Source organism: Seriola lalandi, unplaced genomic scaffold, assembly GCF_002814215.2.
Source record: "Seriola lalandi dorsalis isolate HSWRI2012SDOR001 ecotype SW California unplaced genomic scaffold, Sedor1 jcf7180002054577, whole genome shotgun sequence".
Taxonomy (NCBI): Eukaryota; Metazoa; Chordata; class Actinopteri; order Carangiformes; family Carangidae; genus Seriola; species Seriola lalandi.
In genome coordinates, this window is record NW_019525130.1 from 1,369,237 (window position 1) to 1,395,527 (window position 26,291).

At 41.2% G+C, this 26,291-nt stretch overlaps 1 protein-coding gene and 1 long non-coding RNA gene across 2 annotated transcripts; one reads left to right on the forward strand and one right to left on the reverse strand.

Annotated features, from left to right (window-relative positions):
• Positions 1-274: 274 nt before the first annotated feature.
• LOC111663552 (uncharacterized) lies at positions 275-18,199 on the forward strand. Its single transcript, XR_002761389.2, has 4 exons — positions 275-394; positions 1,765-1,876; positions 16,934-17,092; positions 17,977-18,199. It is a non-coding gene; the product is annotated as an uncharacterized LOC111663552 (long non-coding RNA).
• wscd1b (WSC domain sialate O sulfotransferase 1b) lies at positions 9,166-25,851 on the reverse strand. The gene is made up of 9 exons (XM_023417780.2): positions 25,636-25,851; positions 23,666-24,304; positions 18,180-18,294; positions 16,915-17,099; positions 13,810-13,931; positions 12,997-13,186; positions 12,403-12,567; positions 12,096-12,296; positions 9,166-10,225 (listed from the first exon to the last, which is right to left on the reverse strand). Exons 2-9 carry the CDS (start codon positions 24,054-24,056, stop codon positions 9,873-9,875), a joined length of 1,722 nt encoding a protein of 573 aa, XP_023273548.1. The 5' UTR covers positions 24,057-24,304; positions 25,636-25,851; the 3' UTR covers positions 9,166-9,872.
• Between the last annotated feature and the right edge of the window lie 440 nt (positions 25,852-26,291).

Here is a 26,291-nt window from a genome sequence, read left to right on the forward strand (position 1 = left end):
ATAAGTTTACCATATTAATTTATGTTGTTTATTAAGTTCATTAAACATTATCTGAGTTTATTATATTATTTAGTATTACTTCATTGAGTCTATTATATAATTTCATTATCAGTTGCAGCATTTTATTATCTTAAATATAATATAGATGTACCGGTTTAGTTGGTTACTTACAACCTCCTTTAGTGTGGAGAACTTCTGGTTCCCACCTGGCGTTGTTTACGGGGGACAGGTGTGAATGTGACAGTCTTTTGGGAGGCACAAACATATAAATGCTGAGAAGACAGAATTAAGTTCCGTCAACTTAACCTGACGTGTTGGTGACTATAGACAACAGCTAAAAGAAAACTGTAGCCCGCTCGTCGCCCAAAGAGCCTGGAGGACGCTGGTTAACAAGGTAAACATTATACCTGCTTAATATTAGCATATTAGCATTTTCACCGGGAGCATATTAACGTGCTAATTTGAGCATTTAGCTTAAATAATTGCTGTGGTTAAGTACTGTCTCACAGAGCTGCTAGCATGGCTGAAGACTTCTGAGTCTTGTTGTTGACCTACAGTGCTGCCCTCCAGGTGACGACACTCAGTGTCACACACACTGTTGATCGTGTGTGCAGTGTTGTATATTTGTTTCACAACAATATTGCATCAGTTATTTATTTTTAATAAACAACAGAAACATAGGGCATCTATCTCTTCACAGATCATTAAACAGCAACTGGAATATGTGCCAAGTTTGATGAATTTGAGCAATACATCACTGTCATTAGTATTAAAGTGAATAATTATTCTTTTACTTTCTTGGGGAACATGCCAGATATTACCAGCAGCATCTGTGGTGGCTGTGGAGCAATTTGTAAAGGACCTTTCAATAACTCCTCCAGGAGAAGGGTCACTTCTAACAACCTTTAAAAGTCAGACTGCAGGAAAGTGGGGCTTTGTGATATGAAGTTAGTTTTTATATTAATGAGAAATTATGCATAAAAGTAATTTTAGGTGACACCTGTCAGCCATAGGGAAATGAAACACTTAGTACTGTGTATATTTCTGTTTTTTAGGTAACGTTCTTCTATTCATGCTAAGTGCTTCACTTTGCCCATGCAGGAGTTCTTAACAATTTACTCTTGCTGGATGATTTTGAAGACTGAAGGGAATGGCCAGGAAAAGACCAATAAGGGATTTGGCCTTTGAATAGGAGGACTTGTGTCTTCCTTCTTTTTTTTTTTCTTTTTTTTTCTTTTTATGAGTGAGTGAAATGATAAATCAAAGTGACCACGACAGCACTGATATTCAGCTCACAGGAAGAGGAGTCTAGCTCAGTGCCCACCCAGACATGTTATCATAAAGTATGATATTACCAGTCCAGCTGGGAGATGATACTTGAAGCTGCAACTGCTAGGATATAGTCAGTATCTGAAGGATTTATGAGTTCGTTTTTTTTTTTCCTTTTTTGTGGCTTATCCCTCCTGTAGCACCTGCTGATTTATCTTCACAGCATAAAAGAAACAATAAAAAGAAAAGCTGGATAGCTGGGGTTAGAGTGGCAACAAACAACGCAGCATCATCTCTCAACAGCCTCTGGCTCCATTTGTCCTAAAGCCTGACTCCGCTGCTGGTTATCATGCATTTTACAATGAGGCTCATATATCTGAACAGTAGCCAGCCAAGACAGACACCAACATAACCACGACCGTTGTGTTTTATGTACGTTTGAAGAGCAGTGTTTTCATTTTCATCAAAGTATGTGTGAACTTCATGTGTCCACAGAGTAGGAGCAGATGGAAAGTTAATAGTGGAGCTCCTGCTGATGAGAGGAGAGGGAGCGTTCAGTGAGAAGCACAGGAGATGGCTGCTGTTTGCTACCTTCACCAGACTACAGGTACAACTTGTTAATACTTCACCTCCTTCAGGGCTAGCTCCGTGTCGCTTCTACAATCTAGGACAGTGGCCGCTGCAGCTGTTTGTTCCAACCAAACACTGATAATAATAAATCATCTTTAAGCAGCTTAGAGAAGCAGATCAGAGGAGTCAGTGTGATGTTTGGTTGGAATTCAAACCATGATTTGATATCCCTATAACCAGACTGTTGATCTAACATTTTGACATTGCCAGAATGCACTGTATAAGAAATTAACATGAGAACGATCCTAAACCTTGAGTTATGGGTCAAAATAATATCAGAAAAAAGTAGGAAAGTTGTATTTAAGAAGCTAAATAATTTTTGTGAAGTCTAAGTGATACCCTCCTACCTACCCTCAATCAAGCACTCCAACATCATTTCCATTATCTATAATTTAAGGATGGCTACGAGTACTTGAGTACTCGTTTTTGACGTCATTATTCGAGTAGCGTTTCACTACTCGCGCACCTGCGCACGTTGTTTTTGGATACGTTAGTCCAACTCAGGTAGCGTTACGTGCACCATGGCCGCCGTGACAAGGGAAAGTGATGTCGGGAAATACGACAATAACGTGCAGTTCAAAATATGTGGCGTTGAACTTGCAGATCATGTTCTCCGACAGCCAAACAGTAGGCTTGGCTCGGGGAGGTCCGTGTCCGACTGGAAACACAAGCTTAACATTCCGCTTGTGTTTCCAGTCGGACAAGCACCTTCCGTATACATTTTTTTTACGGTTTTTAAAAAAAAAAAAAAAAAATTGCAAGTAATCGAGACTGACAGATATTGGATATTGGATGGATCATCTTCTGATTCAGTCATCCCATAACTTTTTCTCCAGCGCCACCATCAGGTTGACATTTTTGGTTGGTTTTTAGTGACAGCAGTTGAATGGATTCCTGCAGATATTCATGGTCTCAATCCTGATGATGACTTTGCCGATCTTTTTGCTGATACCTGCAACCATCGACTTTCCCATCAGCCTCAGCTAACATCATTTTGTTAGCGTTGTCAATGTGAGCATGTTAGCATGCTGATGGTAGCACATTTTCTAATGTAGGTTATATAGATTTTGTAAATGTGAACAGCAGGAAGAATCACAGGAGCACGTGAACATTTGATTGCATTCATGTTGACTCTATCATGTCATGAACTTTTTCATGTTGTATGTAGTGCAGACAGAACTGACTTTGTCTTTATTTGCACACATTTCCAAAACCTACAAAAATACACTCAGAAATGTGTAGCTATGTTTGACACATTCTTAATTCTAACAATAAGAGCAAATATAGCAGGTCGTCCTTGAAATTTAACAATGGCTTTATACACACTGGCACAGATCAGTTATCAGCACCTTTTCCACTTTTGTACGTTGGTTCATCTGGACTTGTAGTGTCCACTCGTTTCTCAGCAGCACGTGCACAATGAGGCAGAGCTTAAAGTGTAGACACAGAGGGTTTATATTGTGTAGAAGGATTCACTGCAGCTGTGCAGAGTTTCTGAGAGAGCATTCAGTGCTGCTCAATTCTGTAATCACCTGAGGAGCCACAGGCCCAGTCATATTAAAGCCCACTGTCATCCAGGAGAACTGCATTGATCATGTTGGCTCTAATCCATCTCGATGACATGGAGTTTAACTGTAATGTCATGTTTTGTTCCTGGGTTCATATGAATTCAGAAAATATAATAATTAGTCACTGCTTCTTCCTTTTTAATGTTTCCATTCATTCACCAGCTGGTCAACACACACAGAAACCTGTTCTTTAATCTCCCATTTTGGTGTTTGATTGGTTTTTCTCATTAAACTCCCACGAGTGAACAGAGGGATCCAGACTTTCTAAGTGCAGGCAATTTGATGGAGAAATGTCACCTTCACTTCTGACATAAAAGCTATTCATTCCTTTGTGTGTGGGGAATTAAAAATTCTGGCAAAGCTGAGTACATATGTGAACTAATACCTGGAGTCAACCTACTAAAATTAGTAATGCATAACTGATGCAGTTTATCGTGACTTCTTGTTGCTCACTATTAAGAAAAGAGCAACTCACTATTAATGTATGTGACCAGTTTACACTTAATAGATCATGTAATTATTGTTAGATCACAATTGCAACATGCAGTGCAAGCATGCAAGTTGTCAGTTACAAACACTTTCATTTATTCTAAGCAGCTAGATTGGAGCACAGTCACTGCTAGTAAAATGCAGAAGTGGGCACAGTCCATTAGAGTCAAAGTCTAGATCCTCCTGGTCAAATATTACTCCAATACAATGAAAGTTGTTCAGTCAGATTTTTACTTGAGTTAAAGTACTGGAGTACTTGATTTTAAAATACTTAAGTGTTCAAAAGTACATTTTTTATGTCAACACAGTGTTGTTTTGTTCCACATTTAAAGAAACTAATGACCGTGAAACAACCTACTGACTGACTGTAGAACCTGTAGAATAAAGAGCTTGTAGAGTACGATACAGAGCCGATAGACATGGCCATAAAACACAACTGAATCATCAAAAGGACAGCGAACTATCACAAGCTGTCCATTTAAAAGTTTATTCGGGAATTAAATAAATGTTACATAAGCAACGTGCTTTCTCAAGTTGGATGGCAGTGATGGAGTTTGGTCATTTAAAAAGAGAGGAATCTTTCTTTATGTCTATATGGACTAGCACAACATGACTGACAGCATAGGGGTTGACTGTGATTGGTCTTTCTCTGTATGTTCTATCACACTTTAGAAAATAAAGGAAAATTAATTCACTGACTAAAAGCTCTGCTTCAAAGTAACGAGTACTTCATAGAAATGTAGTGGAGTCAAAAGGACAATATTTGTCTTTTAAGTGTAGTGGAGTAAAAGTCTGAAGTTTTCAAAAATGATAATACTCAAGTAAAGTACAGATATTTGAAAAATGTACTTAAGTACAGTAATCAGGTAAATCTACTTAGTTACTGTCCACAGCTGGTGAAATGACGCTTTAAGAGATGAGAGAGAACTAAAAACAGTAAAGTCAGAGGCTGGAAAAATTCTGAGATTCTGATTCGTTGTTAATATTAAAAACATTGATTGTAGCCGTTTTAAGAATGTGTTTTGTGCCTTTTATTATAAAGTTTTAGTTGTAAAGTAGTTGTTTAACTTGTGAAAAGTTTGTTCTGATATGATTTTTGTTTTGAAAGTACATTCTTTGATTTTGTTGTAGCCATTGGGAGGAAGACTTTATTATTATGTTGTTGTGTCCAGATTTTCTCTAACGAGTATCATTTTAAGAATTTCCTATTTTGTTGTGGTCTATAAGCCACATACTTATATACAGCTTGTATACTTACATACAGAGGCAGAGCATAGACCCAACAACAGTATGTTCACTGTGTGGGTTACCAGCTAAAAACACAAACCTGCTGATAAGATGCCTCAATATATCAAGATACATCAAATCCCCTTCTGGTCTGCAAACAGGCTACTGTTTAAAATGTATATTTCATTTTTTTATTGTTAATTACGGCACACATTCGTCAGAGTTATTTTATTATTGCAGACATCCTCTAATGTTCACTGCAATGGGAATTCATGTAGTCAGTGACAGCCACCAGGCTTTCCCCCTCACTCATTATCCATGATTACAAAGCGTTTCAAATGCAACCAAATGACAAACAATAATAGAATCTGAGTGATAGTTGTTGCCATTATGGGTTTTGTAAACTGTGTTATTATATGATTGTAAAGAATGGAAATAGAGAGGCTTTTCTGTCAAAATGAATGAATCACTTTCAGCTGATGAACAGTGAGACGGACTAACACTAGTCCTTTGTGATTCCAAATAACATCTAGTTCTCATTCAAGGCATCAGCAGCTGGTATCTGTTTTCTCCCAGCATGCACTGACTCTGATTTTCTGAGAGCAGAGGACTCCAGGCTCACTGCTGGTGAGAAATGTGAAAACTACTAATCACAATACAAACCTGCAGTCAGAGCAGACTGGGCTGAAGTGAATGGATTTCATAAAAGTAATGAATGTAGTGAAGTTTTTCCTCATCAAACAGGAACTGAAATGTAAAAATGTAGATGCTATGAAATGTTGAATACTTAATGGAGTGGAACTTGTTATGTCCAGTGTGTTTCCATCACTCAACTGACAGACTGAAGGACTCAAGTCAGTATGCTATTCTGGTAACACAAATACCAGGCATGACCACAGGGTGGCACTGTCACCTACTGCCCACTACTGTTAGAAAGGTATAGCAAATTTAATATACCAGACCATTCACACTCAACATATTTTATATATGAAACTGCAGATTTTGTACTTAAATTTTCCTAACATCAACCATAGATAAAACAAGACCCACAAGCCACTGTTTTGTTTTTTTTTTTTTTATTTAATTTTTTAAGATAAACAATTTTTGGTAAGGCATTTTAGGTTTGCATGGTGAAAATCATGTGATGGTCATATCTCATGAAGTAATTTTCTACCTTCAGAACTCGTCCAAAAAAATCAAGAGACCAGACACCTGAGAAGAGCACCAACTGCCAGTCACTGGTAGGACTGATGAACACAGGCAGCGGTGGATGTGTATTCACATCCTTCACTCAAGTAAAAGTAGGAATACTACACTATAAAACACCAGCAGAGACATCACTCCCGACATTACATACTGTTGAAGCAGATGGTGACAGGTGTCTTACTATAACCGAGACTAGCTGTCAGTCTATTCAGTGTTAAAGAGAGACACCTGACTGTGAGGCCTTATGGCACTGTTTCATTAATGAAGCTCAGTCTCAAACTCAAACTCAAACACGATGAGCCTACATGCCTGTCAACCAGCCTGCAGTGAACTACTCTCAGTTTTAGCAGCTGACAGCGTTCACTGCCAGGTTTACGTTCTGTGTTTGATGATCATACCTCACTGTTTGTTGTTTCCGTATCAAAGACAATTCATTTTGAAAGTTAGCTTCACTGGAAAGCTCCAGAGACAGTTTGTGCAAATGTTCTCCTTCTGCCCTGCAGCAACTCAAATACTTACACCTGCTTTAAACACAGCTCTGACATATCATCTTCTAAAGATAATATGGTGAACTTGTTAGCACGTTTACACATGCAGCAGGTACAAAGCAGCATTTTTTTATTAATTTGGAGTCATGTGTCTGTCCATGTGGCAAATGCAAGTCCGATAATCACTTTTGTTTTAGCTCTGTTTTGTTGGTCAACTCCAGAAGGAAGTATCTGAGACTTAAGCTGTGACATGATCCATTATGTTCACCAGCTAGCTTCTAACTCTGTCTGTCATCACGCTCTGCGGAGCTGAGGGGAACCGCAGCGTGTTGATTCATCTCTTTAAGCAGCCAATTTCATTTGTCCCCTAATCATTGGATCCATTTTAATATGAATACATTGATAATAGCTGCTTTAACATCCTGATATTTAGCTATCCCATATGTCAACATTTCTGATTACATATTATTCTGATTTTGCCATTTCCTACGGCAGCACTTTGCAGCTGTTGCAGTCGTTTAAAGCCACTTTAAAGCTGCTACATGTAGAATCTATACGTGATTATAGCATCTGTTATTCAGATGGCTTTACTTTCTGTTTGTAGAGTAAATCGACAATCCCAGTCACTTTCAGCCTATTATTTTCTCATGTTGGATCTGTGTTTGTGTTTGTGTGTGTGTGTGTGTGTGTGTGTGTGTGTGTGGTGTATTCTTATAAAGAATGATGATGAAGAGCGAATGGTATTTCTATTCCGTGTGTTTCCTGTAATAAAACGGTTCAGTCTAATGCTTGCTGGGACGTATTGTAACATGAACTTGTATTTGAAGTGTGATCACACTTCTTTGGTGTTTCTTGTGCAGACCAAGTATCTAAGCTAATTAAAACCCCTATTTCTGTAGTGTTGTTTGAGCTCCTGTCATGGATGGGATGGACGTGATTGAATGAACTTAAGTAGAAACTCACAGTTTTTGTTGTGAGTAGGATGTTGTTTGAGAATGTATCATATGGTGCTATGGTGTCCCTGTGTGAGCACAGTACTGAGAAGATAAAGCACTTCAGGATGATGTTGCCTCCTGCGTGGAACTGCTCATGACACTAAGAAGCACTGATCACAACCATGTTACCCTGTCAGCCAGAGGAGCTGGCAGCACTGTGTCCACCCTTGTGTTCAACCTCATGTCACTTGGATATGTGGCCTTTTGCTTTTGCAAAATCATCTCCATGAGAAAAGATGTCTGGATGTTTCAGGTGTTTCAGGCAGGTGTGGAAAGAAGGGGGTCCAGCACAGACCTGCGTGCATACGATAGCATGTGTGTTATGAGAATGTAGCTCACAGCGGGGTTGAGAACCAGCTTGTCAATCCAGGACTTGGGGATTGATTTTTGGTCTGACATCCAATCTTGACACTAGTAGCTCAGGAAGGACTTTAACCTTGTGGCTTGTAGATGGAGTCATTGGTTTGTTGTGTCTCTGCTGTCCAGCCTCTGTGAAACTTTAATGTTCAGTGACACTCGCAGACGTTAATTTAACTATGTGGTAAATTTTGAGACCAGAGTTTATGATCTTCTTCTTCTCCTTCTTCTGGAATTTATTATAGTCAAGCAGCCTTTATATTTTGTATAAGAAAACCTGATACAATAAACCAGTCTGAAAGACAGTTTTAAAATCTGTACTTAAAAAATGCAGACAGTTGTCTCAGACTACTGCACTGAACTGCATTAGTTTGTGTTCTTGACATTGTCTCTCTTCATACAGTGACACACAGCTCTTATTGGTCTCTGTTATTGCAAACTAAACCGAATTGTTCAAACAGCAGCACTTAAGTCTGGTCACAGCTTTATGGATTTCAAGAAATTAGTCATTTTATCATATTTTTTTTCTATCAAGTAGAATTAATAAAAGCAGAGTGAGGTGTTTATGCCTCAGTCTAAAATGTTAAAGCTTGTTTTACTGCAGTATCAGCGATTCAACCATCAGGTGGCACTATTCTTCCTGTCAATATCAGGGTTAATTAAATTGGTTAAAATAGATCATCTGAACATGCGAGAGTTCAGGTTTGTATAGTGAATATGAATGTTTTCTTTCTTTTATCTTGTTTGTGGTTACGGACAAAACACTGGTTTCACAAACCATTTCAACATCCTCCTTTTAAACTTGAAGTGCGGTGACAGACTGCTGACAGCTATATACACAAACCAGCTGAGATAGTGCCGTGTGCCTCACCTCGGTCCATTAAAGTGAAAAACAATCTCAGGTAGTGCAAGTGTAAACAAACTGACTTCACTCTGTTCAAACTGAAGGCATTTAATAAAATAAAATGCTCATGAATGAAACAGCTGGGTTTCATTTACAGTTTAAAGCAGTTTCACTGTAATCAACATGTGTCTTTGTTCATGTACAGTCAGAAGAATCTGTCCACCCACATGAAGCAGCTTTAAGGCTTTTATCCATCACGATCGCGACATGTAGCAACCAGCGGATTCCCACAGAAACACTATAATCTGGGTAATGCTTCATCTCTGTTAGTATGACATTTTTATTAACATGGGTGTATGCTCGAAACACAATATAAGTACTAAAGTGAAATCATAAAGAGTCACAGAAAAAAACCCTCTTTAACCAAAATTAGTCCATCCTGGATTTACACGCTCATATTTGTGCAGTTTGCTGGATAATCTCAACGCTGCAGGCCAACAAATCATGTCAAATCCTCTGAGTATTCGTCATGTCTGCTGCTCTCAGAGAGGCAGTCCTCGACCCTGAGGCTTTCATCACGCTTCACCATTGGATTTCACAAGAATTGTCATGTTTTCTCCAGTGACCTCCACTGTGTTTCCATGACTCTAAGCCATTCATAGAGCGTCTGGCTTATTAAAGAGTCAGGTGGTCCACTTACATCAGCCAGTGTGTGTCTGTTCCCCACTGAGCGCTCGGTGAATAACTTCCCTCTCACAAACCCCTGCTCGACCAGGCATTTGTGACCTTTTCAAGATCATCATCTGGGGAGGTATTCCTGTGGAAGTCCGCTAAAGTTCCTGCTCTGCAGGGCCTGGTCGACAGTGTGAATGAAGGAGTCAATCATCTGTTTCATGTCAGGGGTGAAGGGGTCAAAGGAGGACTGCTGGGCCACTGAGCGCTTGAAATGCCCATCCTGGTTGCTCTGGGCGCAAAGCAGCCTCTCCTCAGTCATACTGACATTCAGAAAGCCTGTGATGAGACGGAGCTGAGGGAGGAGAGCTCTCTGCAGCTCCTCGTAGTGCACCACCAGCAGGCGGCGACCAAATTTCAGCCAGCTCAGAGCATGGGATGCCCACCAGGGGGCGTAGCTGGCGACAAATTCTGGCCATTCTGCAAGTGAAAGAGAACACAGCTGAGTTATTTTTCATCCAGGGAGGATGTGATTGTTGAACTGTTGAACAGGGTGACAGTATTCCTTCTGATGTATGTATGTATATGGCCTTATGCGTAATAGAAAGTTCATATTCAGATTTTCATTCTGAGCAGCTCAGTGTTGATGAGGTTAATCTGGAAACAAAATGAAAGAAAGTTACAGCTTCACAGCAAAGATAATTAATTAACAGGGAGAAATTATGCCAGGTCTGAAGGGATGCACATAAAAGGGTCAGTTAACTCAAACTATTACTGCTACAAAATAAACATAATAACAATGACACATTTCTCAACTATGTCCTCATACTTTGGATAATCTACAGAACACACTATCATCACTTTGCTTTTTACATTTTGTGGTTCATGGTCCGTATCCTACACCTCCAGAGCACCCCAGAGGTTTTCATAGGGATTATTTCTTTGGTAGAAAGTTGCTCTAAAGACTAATTACAGTGACTATATCCAGGGTTAATGCAACACTGTTTCTAGTGCCTGTTTTTTTAAAACACACATTTTTTGTGTGTAAATTGGATGCTTACGAGAAAATCTGAAAATCATTTAATGATTTAATACAACATGGAGATGTAGGAGAGCTTCTGAAGGAGGAGAACTAAAAGAATCAAAATAATGGTAAACCCCAGAAGGGGGTGGAGGCATGTTTTAAAATGTATTGCAATGGCTGTTTATGTTGTTTATGTATATCTTTATTTTGTTAGATGTACTGTCAAATTGTATGACTGACACTGACTGACTGACGGACGATGATAAATCCACCACTGGTCAGCGGATTGCCGAGCTGCAGTCTACCGAGCCGCTCTGTCTTCCCGGCTACTCGGGAACTGCAGTGAAGAGGAGGAGTGCTTCCACTACACTGAGCCTTGCCTCCATTACAGCAAATAAACTACGTCCATTACATTTATCATTATTACTAAACGAGGCAGACGAATAACTAAACATAAGAGACATTGAGCAGAGAGAGCAAGAGAGAGAGGGAGAGAGAAGTCATCGGTAACGAGGCTTCGTACTAACCGCTATGGTCAACTCTACATATCAAACAGAGGGTGTTAGACATAAAGGCCTGCCTCTAATAAAAGTCTGTTACATTCTGGAGTTGGAAGTAAATAAAGGCTAAACTATTGTGTATCCCAGACGGAGGCTGTGAGCTGGGGTGGGTTGGCGGGTGCCCCGGTGGCTCACCTGGTGGAGTGTGTGCCATTTGGGAGCCTTTGCCCCGCGGTCCAGGTTCGAGTCCGATCATTACGATTGTAACAAACAAAAGAAAGATAGTCTGTCTCTTCTAACTTTCTCTTTTCTTTAACTTTCATTTATATGTTTGGTAAATTTGTCAGATGACGTTGCCGTTATAAAATCAGGATTTGATCATAGGTGGTCCAGACATATACTACGTGTTGATTTAGTCATTTATTTTATTTATCTATTTTTTTTGGAGGGGGGGGGGGGGCTTATGTTGTGTAATGTACTGCATAATAATGCCAATGTCTGTATAACAACAACTCAATAAGGACATTGTTCAGTATGCATGCTGTGATCTTTCCTTGTTACAAATGCTGACTTGAGTGTTTAAATGACTTATACCTATGTGCTGTGTGTTACAGAAACATGGTAATACTCTGGAGTGCAGTCTTCACTGTATATATGAAATCTAAACAGCTTGTCTCAGCACTCACAGTCACAATCACAGAATGCCCTCTGCTCCATTGTTGCTGTAACGTCAACAGCAGGACATTATGCAGCAGTAAGTACAGAACCCTTCAGCAGAGCCATAAAGCACTCGACTGTTATGTCTGTGTGGACTGGACTGTATTACCTTTACTTTTCCACTGTGTATCTGTGGCGTGTCCTAAATGTCCGGCGCACTTGCGGTTGAATTCGGCCATGAGGGAGCGGTAAGGGTTTCGAATCAGCAGGATGGCAGAGTCGAACATCTCAATCTCTTTCTGACCACTCTCATGGGTCTTCACGCAGATGCTGCGGCCACTCTTCCAGTAGTCCTTCTCTCCTTTGAAACCTGGTACCAATGAATAAATGAATGGATAATGGTCAGCTGCAGGGCAATATTTCACAGTGCACTCACTCAAACGCTCATTTGAAGAGTGGCACTGTGCCCTTCCCACCTCTGTTGTATAGCGTGCCATCAAAATAGAAGCTGCCAGTGTAGTAGCCCGTCACGAGCTCAATCAGGTGCCGTACCCAGGTGTTGCCTGCACCAGGAAAACTAGACAGAGCCACCAGGGAGCTGGATCTCTGAGGCAGAAACATCCTCTCTTTGCACCTGGAGTCTGGAGGGACAGAGCTGTTATTGTCAGTGTTAGTTGTAGAGCTGCACAAGATCTGAATAATCAGAAAGTCTGGATTCATAGAACCCAGGATGGTTTCATTTTCAGGACAAATGTAACACATAACAAGTTATTTGTGGCACAAATTGCAGAAAGGCTGCAAGAGCAAAGAAATGGATCAAGAAAACAACACAATAATCACAGACGTGTCCAGGAAATGAAGAGTTCAGACTAGGTTATTTTTTACAGGAGCAAAGTGAGGCTCTAAAATGACTGACAGAGCAGAATGGATTAAAATACAGACACGGTCTGGTAATTATTACATCGTCCACTCTCCCTGCTTAAAACCAATCAGAACAAGGCTTCATGTGATTGGAATTTTAAACATGACATGAATGACACATGGTTGTATCTGTATGGCAAATATCTCACCCAGCACAGGGGTGTGATACACCTGGTAGTGGTCATGGTCAGTGGGTGCTGTGGTCGTGGAATTGCTGGTGTGGTTCAGAGCCGGGTTGCCTGCACACTGCTGCTGGTCAGACTGCTGGTTGAGACTGAAAAGAGACGATGTCCACGTACAGAAACAGTGCAGTGTCTTGAACACAGCCAGTGGCAGCTCCTACAAACCAAAAAGCACAAATGGTCTCCAGGTTTTTTTTATGACTCATCATTTTTATTTTTCTTTATATTCGATCCAAGGCTGATGCGTCAGCTCAGTTCAATGGGAAACATCACATCCTCACTCCTCGCTTTGGTTTTGTTTGTTATTTTTTTCTCACTTTGCTGGTTACTGAAGGTCGGAACGCTCAATGTCAAAGCACAAGGACAGACACTGCAGTAAAAATATTTGAAAATGTATGCATAATCACACACAGACACGGACACACATACACACACATACACATACACACAGCACAGTGAGAATTAATCATATTGCACTCACGACCAGATGAAGTGCAGTATTTCTATCAGCCATTTCTGTTTTCAGAGGAGGCACAGCTGCATCCCGTAAGATCTCAGTGCAGGATCCAGACTACTTATCATTAGAGGCACATTAAACCTTAAATATTCAGCAAAATTCAAGGAGCTCTGTGCTCCCACATGTGATCTCCTGGGAGTGGAGACGGCTCTCTGAGCTTGAGAGCCTCCTCTCCTGAGAGTGGAGAACTGCTGGTACACTACAGAGAGCCATGTGCAGTAAACTGATCATCAGGTCTGTAATTTCAGAGGAGCAATTCAAACCTTATCAGTGCAGGTCTCAATGCAGGACTGTGTTGTTAGGTTGGGCTGAAAGGAGTAGACAGGGAAGGTGCTGATTGTGCTCTTCGGCAACCTGAAGCAGCCGCGGTAGTGAACGTTTCTGACTGGAAAGAGAAAAATACATGAGCCGATAGTTGCTCGCTAGTGGCTGGATAACAGTAATTTATTTGCTAGGATTCACCTGCATTGGCCAGCATGAGGAAGTATTTTTATTTATCCACTGACAAGGCAAAGAAAGGGCTTATCAAGAAGATTTTCCAAAATAAGTCTAATCTGGTTTCAGGGTAGAATTTAAATGACCAACCACTCCTAAGTATTTCTGCCTTCATTGTATCCCTACACTTGATTGGATTCTGGTATATAACACATTCACAGTTCAGCTGCAAACCTCCAGAGACACTGAACCATCCAATCATGAATATTAATACTGTATATGATATAAAGTCCTTATATAATAGATGTGACCTTGCCAGCAACAAGAAGGGGATGCATATCTTTTAAAGAACAGAAAACAGTTGTACATGAGAAAAGTTCAGGGATAATCAGCGTTGTTGAATTAGCATGAAGCTATTTTGAAATCTTAATAATCATCATTCCATACTATTAATAAATGAATAAAACATATTTAAATGGAACTCAACCAGAGTAAGTAACAAAGTGCTTAACAGTAAAACATTAAAATACTAATATAACACAAAAGCAGATCAAATATGCAGTATCTTATGTGATGGTGCATCACAGTCATATCTGTTGTCTCTGTGCAAAATAAAGAAGCAGACGTTGCCTGTCCTCTGACACACTGAATTCACTCCTCAAAGATTAATCCTCCCTGAAAATTGTTCAACAAATGTCACCAGTCTTCAAGGATTTCATGCAAAAATACACCCGTTTAATCAGCCTGAACCATGACGTGGGAACGCAGCAAAGTGGGGAGTCGCTTAGTTGGACAACTCCATTCGATACTCTTTGGCCAAATGATTTTACATTTAAGGTTATTCAGGCCTGTGTCCATTCCTTAATACTGAAAACAAAGAACGGCTCTGTTATGTCCCAAAACAGGTGAGCGCTGTAGTTTTAATGCATTTGTTGGGGACTATTATCATTCTAAGATTAATGCACATTCAGTGCTCCAGTCGTTCTCACAGTGGATATAACGTCAGCCTGGGGTGCTTTGAGGACAGGCCAAAGGTGTGGCTCCACAGGTTTCCATATCTTCACTGTTCATTTCTCACGTTTCATCATGTTAAAAAAAAATTTGACACTGACTACATTTTCATGATACATTTTCAAAACCCTTTCAAGAGTGCAGTTACGCCACAGCTACTGTAAGACTGCTGACAACAGCACAGTTGTCATTTGTCACAGTTATGCAACCTGCTTTCCTGCGAGAGCTGTGACGACTGTCAGCAGTGATTTGTTGGTGTGTACAGGTTGAAGAAATGCTGATACGTCTCGGCCTCAACACACACTGAGACACCCAAAAGAAGTAAAATCAGATCAATCTACAAGCCACATCATTCTTTTCTTTTTACTTAAACTTAGGGTGGCCCTCAAGGCGCATGGCGTACCTTGGCAGCATTCATTTCCCACACACCCACATCACGAGCTGATTGTTACAAAAAGCGTCCCAAGAGACATAAATGAAGCCTCCTACAAAGAGCTCCCATTAGACATGGTGGGGAGACTTCCCTGAACTAGCACACGGGTTTGATTGGAGCACAGTATGGAGCAACATTAAACTAGCTTTGAGGAATCCAGACTATCAACACATTCATTACAACTTTGTACGCAGGATGTACCTGACACCCCGAAAGATGTGTCTCATTAAAGTTATTAATGACGACCCGTGCACCTCGTGCACATCAAAGACTAATGGCACATTTCTTCACATGACATGGGAGTGTCCCCCTGTTCAATTTTGGCAAAGTGTAGCCTCTAAGCTGACGGCATTTATATCAGAGTATACACACAGTGGGGAATGACCTTCCTTGATGTTATTCATATGGAGTTATCAACGGCTCGTAGCTAAAGAGGAAAATGTAAATATGTGTCTCTCAGCAGCTGAGGCAATGAAAGCCCTACTGTGACTTTCTTTATATCTCAAGATTTGTTATCTGTCACAGCCCACGTCAAATCCAGCAGGTTCATGTATAATCTGTTCCACAAGGTTTTTTGTTCTGTTTTTTTTCTCCTTTTTTCCCTTTTCTTTTTCATTGTTATTGTCTGTCTCTAATGTCTATGGATAGGGTGCTTTGTGTTGATGTTATGCTTTACTGATTGGCTGTACATCACTGTGTTAAAATTGAAACTAAAAACATTTGATAACAAACAGAAATAAAATCAGACTGTGTGGTGAAAATTTGTCTCATAGCTTTTTGGAAAGTTACTGTAGCTGTCCCACAGCAGAACAAAATACTTTTAACAAAAACAGCATACTTAATTTTTATTCACTGTTTAGTATCTGCCATATTGGGGAATATCGCCATAGGGTGGAAACAACTAGATCACAAAGTGCACACAAAGTGCTTTATATAAAAACCAAGAGTTTGCAATAAATCAGTAAAACAAGGATAAATACAATAAAAAAAAAAAAAAAAAAAGGAGGTTTCAAAATGTTTGGTAACGCCTGCTTTACTGAGTGTTTCAGGAAACAGGACAGTGTATGTGTGGATTTTGTCAAAATAAACTACAATGCCCAAGGTCATTGTAATGAAAGAACGTGTTGCTCAGTGCAACAGTGTGACTCATTGATGTGGCATTTGATTTTTTTCTTTGTTTGTTTTTGGGGAACAATGCAGCTCAGGGGGATGAGATTTACAAGGCTTTGGTTACACAGGTGATATTTGTTAGAAGTATTCATTCAATATTGGTTCTGGTCTGGTTTAGATTGTGATACATCTTATACAGGTGTGAGCAGTCCACAATCTTTACTGATATCACACTCTACTGACTGTTATTTTTTTGGAGAATTGAAGTTTAAAAAGTTCACTTGTTTCTCCACTCGTCTGTGAAGTCGCCCACAGTGCAGCTTGTGCAGAGAATAAATAGCAAACAGTCGTGTTCGTTCCCCGAGGGAAGCTGACTTACATTTCCTGTGCCCCGGCAGCTGCTCCTCCACCTTGTAAATGGAGAGTCGGCCAACGCCGCCACACGGAGACCCTCTCTCGCCCCGACAGACCAGACTACAGTCCTCCTCGGGAGCCTGTGGGCTACTGATCCGGTTCCCGCAGTGGCATTCAGCTCCATACTCTAGACCTGCAAACTGGTACCCACTAATCACACACACACACACACACAGATAGATGCACTGTCATTGCCGCAGCAGAGGGCAATCCATAACCTCAAGCTATTGCCCTCTGGCTACGCCATCCCACAGGACATTAGTTAACATTTCAAACTTATCATTTAACTCAAACTTTGCCGCATTACATACACAGTCTGGTCCATCCCCTGTGATATTTGTCAGTGCTCTTCCCTCTGCACTCATCTGACTGTGTAATGCCTTTTTTCTGGCTGAACTGCGGTCACCTCTGATCTGTACTTTACATATCAAGGCTGTTGTGACTCATCTCTCTTCCCCTCTCTCTTCATCCTGCCTCCTTGGGAAAGAGAGAGACCTCATCAAAGTTGACCTTTTCATATATGTCCTTTGAAGCTTCCTCATAAATTGCTTTGACTTTTTCCTTTTTCTCATTGCGGTAATTGGCCTGTTCAGGTAACGAGCAAGACTGCTTTCCATGTGGAAGGGTGAGGGGAGTGGGGATTCAGGGGTGGGGAAGTGGGGGAGAAGGCTCAGTGGGCTTGAGATGTGAGCACCAGCTCTCAGTCTGACTGCATCCATCTGTCCTCTGCTGTTCTGTTTCAGCAGGGCTACACTGCTTCATTATAGCTAAGATATTAAAAGGAATAATTCAGGCAGGTCAGTCTTTGAGTTTTGCTTTGAAAAACCCACCTGTCTCTCCACATTGTCTCGAAGGTTTGGAGAGTTACTTCAGCACTGCTAACTCAGCTCACACTGACCCGCAGATTTTCACACGGCGGACACTTGAAAGCACATCTCTAACCACTGATTTATTCACCAACTGCTGTAGTCAGCTCATTAAGCTTTCTAACACATACACACCTCCCTCCTTCCTTCTTCTGCAACAGATCAAGCCTTCTGTCCTGGCCTGCTCTTCACTCTCCCCTCTCTCACCACCAACCCCCTCATCTTTTACTGTCATCCAGCCACCTGGCTCTCCGCTGGCTCCACACACAGGAGGCATTCATGGAGGCGACTGAGATCCAAAGCGTTTACTCAAACAGCAGGCCCTCTGTGGTCCCTTCACAGGGGCATGCCGTGAACGCATTACCTTTCCGAGCAGGTGTCCTGACACAGAGAACTGGTCATTTTGCGCAGGTCATAAAGCATGGTTCCTCCCAGGGCTCGATCACTGGCATTGTGTAGAAAGCAGCCGATGTAGGTTCCTGCGTGTGTCAAGAAAAACAAATACAAGTCAACAAAGAAAACCTTCAATCTGAAAAATCCCCCATAGAGGCATTTTAGCAAGTGTCCTCACAAAATGGAGGTAGTTGATAGAAAAGTGTGTGTCTGTACATTTTGTGCTGAAATGATTAATTAGCAGTCATTTTTATAAGTTAAATAATTAATTAAGCAAAAATACTAAATAGTCTTTCTTTCCAGTGTCTGAAATGTGAGGGGCTGTTTCTTTTCATACAGTATTATTGTAAATGAAATGTCTTTGGGTTTTGAATTGCTGGTTGGAAAAAATAAAGCAATTTGAAGGTAAAATTTTATTGGCTAAATGATATTTTGTAGCTCCAATAACATGAATTACACCAAATATAAAACTGTTTCTCAGGTTTGTTCTCAAAGATTGATTCTGTGCACAATTTCACAAAAAAAAGTTTAAAATTGTAATTTTTAAAATATTTTTTTTATTCTAAAAACTCAAAAATAAATCACTATAATTATAATAATTATTCTGAATGCCCTTTGAGTGCATATGCTTGAGAATAATACACATAACCTTAATCAGCCATGTATGAAGGTTAACACACTCCTCTTTTAACTTGATAAACCTCTGTCTCTGTCTCCCTCTGTCTTTAGTCTGACACGGGTACTATCCTCTACCAGTGCCGAAGCAGCCTTTGCATAATATAGTCATAATATAAATATAACTAGGCCTAATTTATCATCTGATATAGATTATTGTTATTCTGAACCAATGTACTTGCACTAGAATAAAAATCCACTCTGCAGAAAGAAGAGCGTAACGCATAATAGGCTACAACAGACTATTATGATGTGCTGACAAGATCAAGGCTCCATATAAAATGTCACCCAAATTCAGTCTTTGATGTTATCCTTGTCTTTGCTACATTGCTACATCAAACTCAGCTCAGCTGACACATAAAAGTCTTCTTTAGAAATACCAGTCTCTGTGTGGAGGCTAGCATATGCATTTCTTTTGTGGGCTGACTTCATTTACATCTTGCCTCTTGGGTCTGAGACCGGAATATTTTTGGGTTATATGCTGGATGTTTTTACTCATTCTGCTGCGAACAGGTTAAAGTCTAAGATAATTTCCCAATGTTGGCTTTTAGGTTTATTTCACAAATGCTGGAATGAATTTGTATTCATAGTTGTTTTAAAGGTTTCAAGGAGACCGAGCATTCAGCTTGTGTTTTCTTATGTTTACTTATAGTATAAAAATAGACTGATGCCAACCGGTCAAGGAGAGGATTGAAAACTGTAGAGATGTGGCAGCAAGGTTCACATACAAGATGGAAGCAAGCGATGGACCGTGAAATCTCTGGCAGGCCAAGCATCACCATATCGAATTTGTGATTGAGTCAGTCTGCGATGTCCTCTGAAGCCCGTCCAGCCTGTTGTGCTGGGACGAGGCTGAGTCACCAGTCGCCTGTGCCTCAGGAGACAAATGCTGGAGAACACCAGCAGTTGCTGCCTGAAAGCTCAAAGAGGACGATGCTGCCAAAGTCCTATGGCAGGAAGCATCTCAAGAGGCATCACCTAGAGGCCCCTCGCCCCCCACTCCCTTCACCAAGCAGGGCAGGTCATTGTTGTAATCAAAGTGAAGGAGAAACCCCAGGCAGCAGCAGCAGCTGGGGGTTAATGGAGGGAAGCAGCTTGAATTCCAAGACATGACAGAAATGACCGCACTTGGGGCTGACACTGTGGTGCTTTCTTAAACACCAAGACAGATGGCTGCACTGGAGCTGATTCTTCCCCACAGGATTGGATGGAGGAGGCTAATGACAGAATGGCCGAGTGAGTGCCACTGCCACGGGGAAGATGTGCACTGTGTGTGTTCATTAGAGTGGGTTGAAGAAGGTTCACAGTTTCTCTGCTGGGTCTATAATATCCTCACAGATGGGAGGAGAGTCATCAAAACCACAGCAGACAGGGTCTCAACATATGGTTGACTGACCAATGGTGGGGTCAGAGGGGATCATCTCAACAGGATGTCTGATACTGAAAAACCCATCAGAAGATGTGCAACATAATCGGCTTCCCTTGCTGAAGACTTTACAGGTGAATCAACACAAACGTCATTATCACAATCAAATATCATGAAGGATCAACATACAGCGTGTAGCTGCTACTGTGCAACCCCTGTAATACTTCTTACTTCGGATTTCTCCGCACATCTGGTCGTGTGATACATCTGATATATACTTTACATATCAAGGAATTTGTGACTCCTCCCTGACAGGTACAAAGTTTTCCAGCAGCAGACACAACGTATTATGCATCTCCCACTTTTATTATAAAATGTTTGAATAGGTAGGCAAGCTCCTGACTCTATGAATATCTGAGACTGACAATGCTTTTGCAAACTTTTGCACCCAGCTGTGTAATGTTAATACTGCCATGTGCTGTGTATGAGATTAGTCAGTGAATAAGAATGGAATAATCAAATATAGAAAATAAAATAGCGAAAAAAACAATTTAATAACAAACCAACGACCTAAAGATATAATATTATAGGCGCAGAGAAGGAATAGACTTGTGATTAGAACTGCAGGACATCTTGCATATTTCTATGTCTATATATCCATTTTTTTTTCACCCTTTTTTTCAGTTCATCTTTCGGCAGTCCAGAGTTTAGCCTGACAGATACACTGGCATATAACAAATACTGTAGGTACTGACATGTCTCAGCCAGTAAATACTGAGTAATTGTAGAAATACCAAAGATAGGTTTAAGGTAATTAATAAACACGGTAACCATTACATTGTTTATCCACCAGAGAGCTCTGAGGAGTTTATTTTTACACTGTAAAATGCGGGATTTTAAATTTTTCTAACTTCATATATCATATCACTATCTGCCTTAAACATCTGGTTTTCTTTGAACTCCAATCTGGAGTCTCTGTCAGTGATTGATGAGAGCTGTTTGGTGGCTGCAAACCTTCGAGCACATCATGAGAGTCCGGATGTAACACCTTATCATTTTTACTTCAAGTGGAAACATTTTACCAGTAACTGTCCTTGCCATTTCCCTGCCTTTATTCTGCTGAGTAAGAAAGTGCTTCGTAAACCATTTTACAAAGACAGAAGTGATATGTGACACTTGTGTTACATTGGAACTGTGTCTGCAGCTAAAGATTGTTTCTTTAACTCCATTTCATTAAGTTCTCTCCTATTTGTCTTTTAGTCATTTAGTCAAAAGGGAAAAATGCCTATTAGAGTTTCTCAGAGCTCAAGCTTATGTCTTCAGATTGTTTCTTTAGTTCGACCTGTTGTCCAAAATAAAGGTCGTTCAATGTGCAATCACACAAAACACAAAAAATAACTAATAGGAATAGTTTGACATTATGGGAAATACAATTGTTATCTTTATTCCCGAGTTTGATGAAAAGATTGATATCACTCTCTCATCTCTATACTGATGTAAATATGAAGTTACAGCTAGCAGACTGTTAGCCTAGCTTAGCATAAAAACTGGAAACTGGGGAACCAGCTAGCCTGGCTCAGTCCAAAGCAGCATCATTAGCATTAGCAAAGCTAACATGATACATCTTGTTTGTTTGATCCATACTAAAACCAAAAGATAAAAATGTTGGTTGGTAAAAAAGTTAGGTGCTGGACTATTTCTTGCTGTGGAGCAGAGACTGAAGTCTCCGCTGGTTGCTATGGTAACCTCACAACAATGACAAGGCTCCAATTTATCCATTAAATAGGCTTAAACGAGACATAACATTTTAATTAGCGAGCTTTAAGAGGTAGATTTTTCAACTGATTATCAGAATAGTTAACAATCAATTTTCTCTCAACCAATGAATCAATCGAATTACTAACTGAAAGTGATAAATGCACATAGTCTACTTGTTCTAGAGGGTTTGTGAGTGATATCACATATGGGGCCTGTGTTATTTCTCTGAAACCTTCAGTTCCAGGACATGTGACACAACAGACCTGGGTAATTTAATTGTGTGTCCTGGGTAATACTTTTTAAAAGGAACCTTTGGCAGACGCCTGTTACTGAAACTGATCTCATTCCCCCCTCCACCGTTTTTCATCTGCATTACCCTGCTTAGTGACTGAGTGGTTATGTAGTGTCAGTTTAAAAAAAGGATTAAGGGGCTCTTGTAGGATGCTTTTCAAGAATGAGCTGGAGGAACAAATGTTCCACTGGAAGTAATTCCATTGTATTTATCATTTTAGCAAAATGGCAAAAACACTGACGGGCACCATTAAACAACAGAGTAAATCTCCGGGGGTATCTTAGAGTACTCAAGTAATAGTGAAGGCTCCTTAACAGAGAGAGCAAGTAGGGAATTATGTGATTTTTATCTTTGTAATTACTAATTTATTTTCTAGAAACTACTTTGGTGTTTGCCTGCCTTTATGCTCTCTGGCTTTGAGAGGATCAGTGAGCACTAGTTTTCATCTACAAGATCTGAAGCACCCACACGTAAAATGTCATATAAATGTATAATGAAGCTTCTCTAAATGTTCTAAGGTCATGATTATCTGTTCATGAATGTAGAATGAAACCTGATGTGAGCGCGCTATGGAAGCCCCGTGCAGAGCTTATTACCTTGCCCCAAGGCCATCTGAGCTAAAAAAGTAAATCACAGAATAGAATATAAACGTGTATATTTGCTCCTTCATATATTATTCACCAGTCAACACATCTTCATCCGGATATTTCAGTCTCACATACCCTCTTCCAATGCTCTATAGCGTGATAGCTGAGAGCTTTTTCTCTCATTTTGCAATATGTGCCTCGCTTTCATGGCAACAGAGCTGCACAGCCTTGGCTGCAGATACACGGTACAGTACAAGGTCAGCTAATTATTGGCAAAACCACATCAGATTTTGTGAGGAGGCCCGTCAGGTCAGATCGGAGGTTTATTAGTTTTGGTAAAGCAGACAATAAAGTTGCCGATCAAATTAGTTAAATCAGAACTTTAAAGACTCAAGAGAATTTATTGTACTGGGTTTATTTCTGTGCAGTTTGTGGTGAGCAATATTAATTTTCTATTCACATAATACTGACCAGCTTGTTTAGAATACTGTAGTATCTGGTTAACTATCACTTTCATCTTGTTTACATCTAACTTGTATTCTAATTAATGTAATTAGGGCAAGCAGGGTGCAGTGGTCACAGCAACTGATTGCTTTGCTTTGTTTGCCTGCTGGCTAGTAATAAGGAAAGCTACAGTGATGAAGAGCAGAAACATGGGCTAAACATAGAACACTGTCAACTCAATGTGGGTGAAAATCTAACTCTTTAGACTGACTATTGAGTGTTTTTATTGGATGTACTCACAGAGACACCTATAGCTAGTCTGCATAGTTATTTACCTTTGTGTCTGCTGCTCCTGTGGAGAGAGACTCTCTGCTCCGGGCTCTCTGGCAGCAAACTGTGAAACCAGCGGCGATGCAAGTGCTGGACCCCAAGGCTCCGGGAAGTGGGCCAGTGTCGCCCTGCCTTGGCTCCCCCTCCGGACACAGACTGAATGGCGGCCCATCTGGAGCGTGCCCTCACGCCCAGGCCTGCAGTCCTGAGGGCGGCAGGAGGCGCTGCGAGGGACAGCATGGGCGGCAGGCTGGCGAGGTTTGGCTGGGCGACTCGGATACTGGAGCGCTGCAGGAGAAGGATGCTGCCTGCCATCAGATAGGCGATGCCCAGGCAGAGAAGCAGCATGTGAGCCCGCTTCAAGAGGCAGTGCAGCTTGTAAAGAGGCGCCACCATTCCCACACTGTTTCCTGTCTCTCACCTCACTGGAAGTCCATTTCATGGATTACGAGCAAGAGGATGGATCTGTAACCTACTTACAACTTTGTAATCTTGGGAAGTCCGGCAGCATCTGGCAACGGTGGAGACATTGTGTCTTGCTCCTTCATTGCCACAATGTCCAGTAGCAGCAGTAGAACAATGAGTGTGTTAGGACAGAGAGGGATGTAATATCCAAGGCTGTGGTCACTGACTCCAGGGTGATCCTTGAGGCACAAAAACACAAGCAGATGGATTTAAAGCACAACTGTATTTCTCTGTGAGCACAGCCAAAAGGAAGGGAAGTATATGTCTGGCGGATTAGATACACAGCTAATGTTGACATACGGACTTATGTTTCTGTCTTGCAGCATCGTGCAACGCATCCCTTGGTGTCTGCTGCTTCGTTGCTTTCGTTTGTGTCATTTTTCTTTAATTCAAAACCCTGCCTGGAGTTGTCTTCTGCAATTCCTGCAATTCCTGTTTCATCTGTGAGCTGGGATTCTGCTCTCCTGTCACATTAATCAGTCTTTTATTTTATTTTTTATTTTTTTGAAAATTAGATTAACCTTTACTAAAAGGACGTTTGAAATGGATTCTCTTTGAGTGCAGAGATTTCATTTAATTCCAGCACTGTCAGATTATATTCAATTTAACACTGGCAATATCTCCCAGCTTTACAATTTAAGTCTCACTTATCACAGTGAAATGACATCATGTGATAAAAACTGTCTGGAGAGCGCATTATGAAATGGGGATTATCATAGCACTCTATGCAGACCATCTCTGGCTGGATGGATAAGTGGTGAGTAAAACATGCAAACATGAGACGTTGAAGGTTTCAGAATAATTAGGATGTAAAGCACCGTGGTATTCACACCAAGCCTGAGACAGGGGCAGTAAAGTGCATCCCTGACCCGCGCATGTGTGTGTGTTTTCCCCGTTTCTGTAGCGATGGTCTCCCCCTCTTTGATTCAGCAGATACTTGCAGCCCTATAGAAGTTCCCATGTAACACCAGCCGGCAACCTGTGTTTGCACACCCCTCAACAGATGCCACACAGACTGAGAGACTCTCCTCCTTCACATCCGATGATATCCCTTAATGCCTCGTCGTTTCGGTGGCCGTCACACACCGTCATGCCCTTCAGCTCCACTTTTCATCTCAGGCCTCTCGTATTATCGCCTGTGGAGCGGACCCCACACGCTGTAGCCTACACCCCCCAGCAACCCCCCCAAAAAAGTAGGGGTGCGGTAGTGCTCTCGAGGATTGAAGCAACAGTTTGCACAATGAACAGTCTCGAATCAAGTCGGAGTGCCTAAGTTATGTTCAACTCCATTTATGTACGCCCTAAATAACTCGCCACACGCTTTTAATCCTAAAATATCCACAGCGGTCTGGTTTGGTTTAGTGGGATGGATGGGAGGGTGAGAGATGAATGAATGAGCAGCGAGAGTAAACACGTATCACCTATTTAAGAAGCCGAGGTCTTCCATCTTAAAAGCCCCTCACTGTGCCTCCACCATTTACAGTAGAGGATGTGTGAGCTGGAGGCTTACCTTCAGCAGTGGAGCGGGACGCACGGCCACCACGTACCGTGCGATCACTCATCGGTTTATGGCCGATGTGATCGCTGTTTTCCCGGCTTGTTGTCCAGTAAACGTTCCCCCGGCTCTCCAGCATTTCCCAGAGCTGGTGTTATATAAGCTCTCTCTCTCTGTCTCTCTCTCTCTCTCTCTCTCTTTCTCGCTTTCTCGCTCTCTCTCTCTCAGCCAGCCAGTGCTGCTCTCCGTCGCTCTGAAAGGCTGGCACGGCGATATCAAGCACAGGCTGTGTATGTGTGTGTGTGTGTGTGTGTGTGTGTGTGTGTGTGTGTGTGTGTGTTTGTGAGTCAGTTCGTGAGAGAGGGGGTGGGGAGGAGGGCTGGTCAGTGTCATTTGCATTGGTGATCTAAACGCGTCACAGCTCCTCCACTGTGCAAACGGGGGAATCGTGTCCAGCTCGCACTGCACATTATAATAAACAGCGGCTTCACCTTATACATCATATCATATCATATCTTATCATATCATATCATATCATATCATATCATCCGACACCGAGCTTCACATCCACAGCGCCTCTATCATCGTGCACTATTGGACCCAGAGCTTGCAGCAGTGTAGCAGTTTTCTTAACATGAGTTTCGGGGGCAAGTGTAGCCTAAATGACCCAT

Excerpts from the sequence above, each read along its gene's own strand:
- wscd1b (XM_023417780.2), bottom strand. The coding sequence starts at position 24,056 with ATGGTGGCGCCTCTTTACAAGCTGCACTGCCTCTTGAAGCGGGCTCAC. Across the intron at positions 17,100-18,179 it reads CAGGACACCTGCTCGGAAAG|TGGGTACCAGTTTGCAGGTC; the intron begins GTAATGCGTTCA and ends GTGTGTGATTAG. Across the intron at positions 13,932-16,914 it reads GCTGCCGGGGCACAGGAAAT|TCAGAAACGTTCACTACCGC; the intron begins GTAAGTCAGCTT and ends TTCTCTTTCCAG.